Raw genomic sequence first — 1,321 nt, forward strand, 5'->3', positions numbered from 1 at the left:
CAGGGTAAATATTATAGCAGGTTAACCATGTATCTAATAAATGATTTTAAGCATATTTTCAACACCAGTTAACCTCATAGCAATGGTTTGGGCAGGTCACCATAGCAACACATACAATTCGGTTGTCAGGCATTTGAGGTCACAACTCTGGACTCTGGAACCATCTCACACACTCATGCACGCACACACAGACACACACACACACACACACACACTTTCTGCAGGGGGATATCAGTGTGTGAGTGGCTGGGTGACAGAGTGGCAGGCTCACAGACCCACTCTGTAGAGAATAGAGGTGCTCTTCCTCTTCTTCCCCCTCTTCCTCATCCTCTTCCTCTACTGTAGCCCCCCTCTCTCTTCTCTCCCTCTGTTACTCCATCCCTTCCTTCAGTACTGAGAGCACTGGTGGTGATAGGTGTAGCTGAAATCTGATTGGCTGTTAGTGAATGCAGTGGCATAGGGTGGCTGGGGTGATGGGACTGACGGGGGTGCAGAGAAAAGATGGCGAATGAGGAACTTCACACTTTCTTGGGAGGCGGGGCCAGCTTGATGATCTCGTCCTCAGAGGGCTGGCGGATTATATCTGAAGGGGAAACAGGGACCAATGAAAGAAGGAAAAGTAAAGGAGAGCTGGAGAGAGAGAGCAGGAGGGACATCAGCATTGACTCTTTTGGAGTAATACTGCCAGAAATAGGTTCTGCACTTGCAAAAGCAAGCCGCAAACCGAGAGCCCTGAGTAGATTTTCTACTCTGCCCCATGGAGGGACATAGGGCTGTAGTTTCAGTGCAAAATTGTTCAGTATTTACATAAACATCTTGGAACAGTTTGGTCTCTGTAGACAGAGAAAAGTACATTTAAATCCCTGATGATGGTCCTGCTGCCCTCTACAGAGCAGAGTTTGACGCAGAGCAGATCACTGTTAGAGTAGCGCTGTAAGAAATACACTGTGAGAGCAGCGCTGTCAGAAATACACTCTGTTAGAGCAGCGCTGTCAGAAATACACTCTGGTAGAGCAGTGTTTCGGTAGAGCAGTCGTGGTGTTCTTTGTGAAATCCCTGCTTACAGCTTTATTGAAACAAAAAGCTGAGGTACTGCAGCAGCTGGTGCAGTAGGGAGTCCCAGCCTTACTCAGGTGCACTGAGGGAAAAGACTCAAACACTTCCATGCTATAGAAATAAAGCTCATACACACACAAGTCTCGAAATACCCAATTTCAATTAAAACAATTAAAATTTTAAAAATACATTTATATGTAATTTATGTATGAGGACCCCATTACAACTCTGAGCTCCAAGACAAAAGTGAAGCCATGCAGAACCC

General features: G+C 46.0%; 1 protein-coding gene across 1 annotated transcript in view; it reads right to left on the reverse strand.

Annotated features, from left to right (window-relative positions):
• LOC118793143 (astrocytic phosphoprotein PEA-15) overlaps positions 1-1,321 on the reverse strand; it is a 17,437-nt gene continuing 16,116 nt past the window's right edge. The window contains exon 4 of the mRNA XM_036551166.1: positions 1-583. Coding sequence (XP_036407059.1) covers positions 519-583 — 65 coding nt within the window. The 3' untranslated portion in view covers positions 1-518. The remainder of the gene's footprint in view (positions 584-1,321) is intronic.

This window comes from Megalops cyprinoides, chromosome 18 (assembly GCF_013368585.1).
Source record: "Megalops cyprinoides isolate fMegCyp1 chromosome 18, fMegCyp1.pri, whole genome shotgun sequence".
Taxonomy (NCBI): Eukaryota; Metazoa; Chordata; class Actinopteri; order Elopiformes; family Megalopidae; genus Megalops; species Megalops cyprinoides.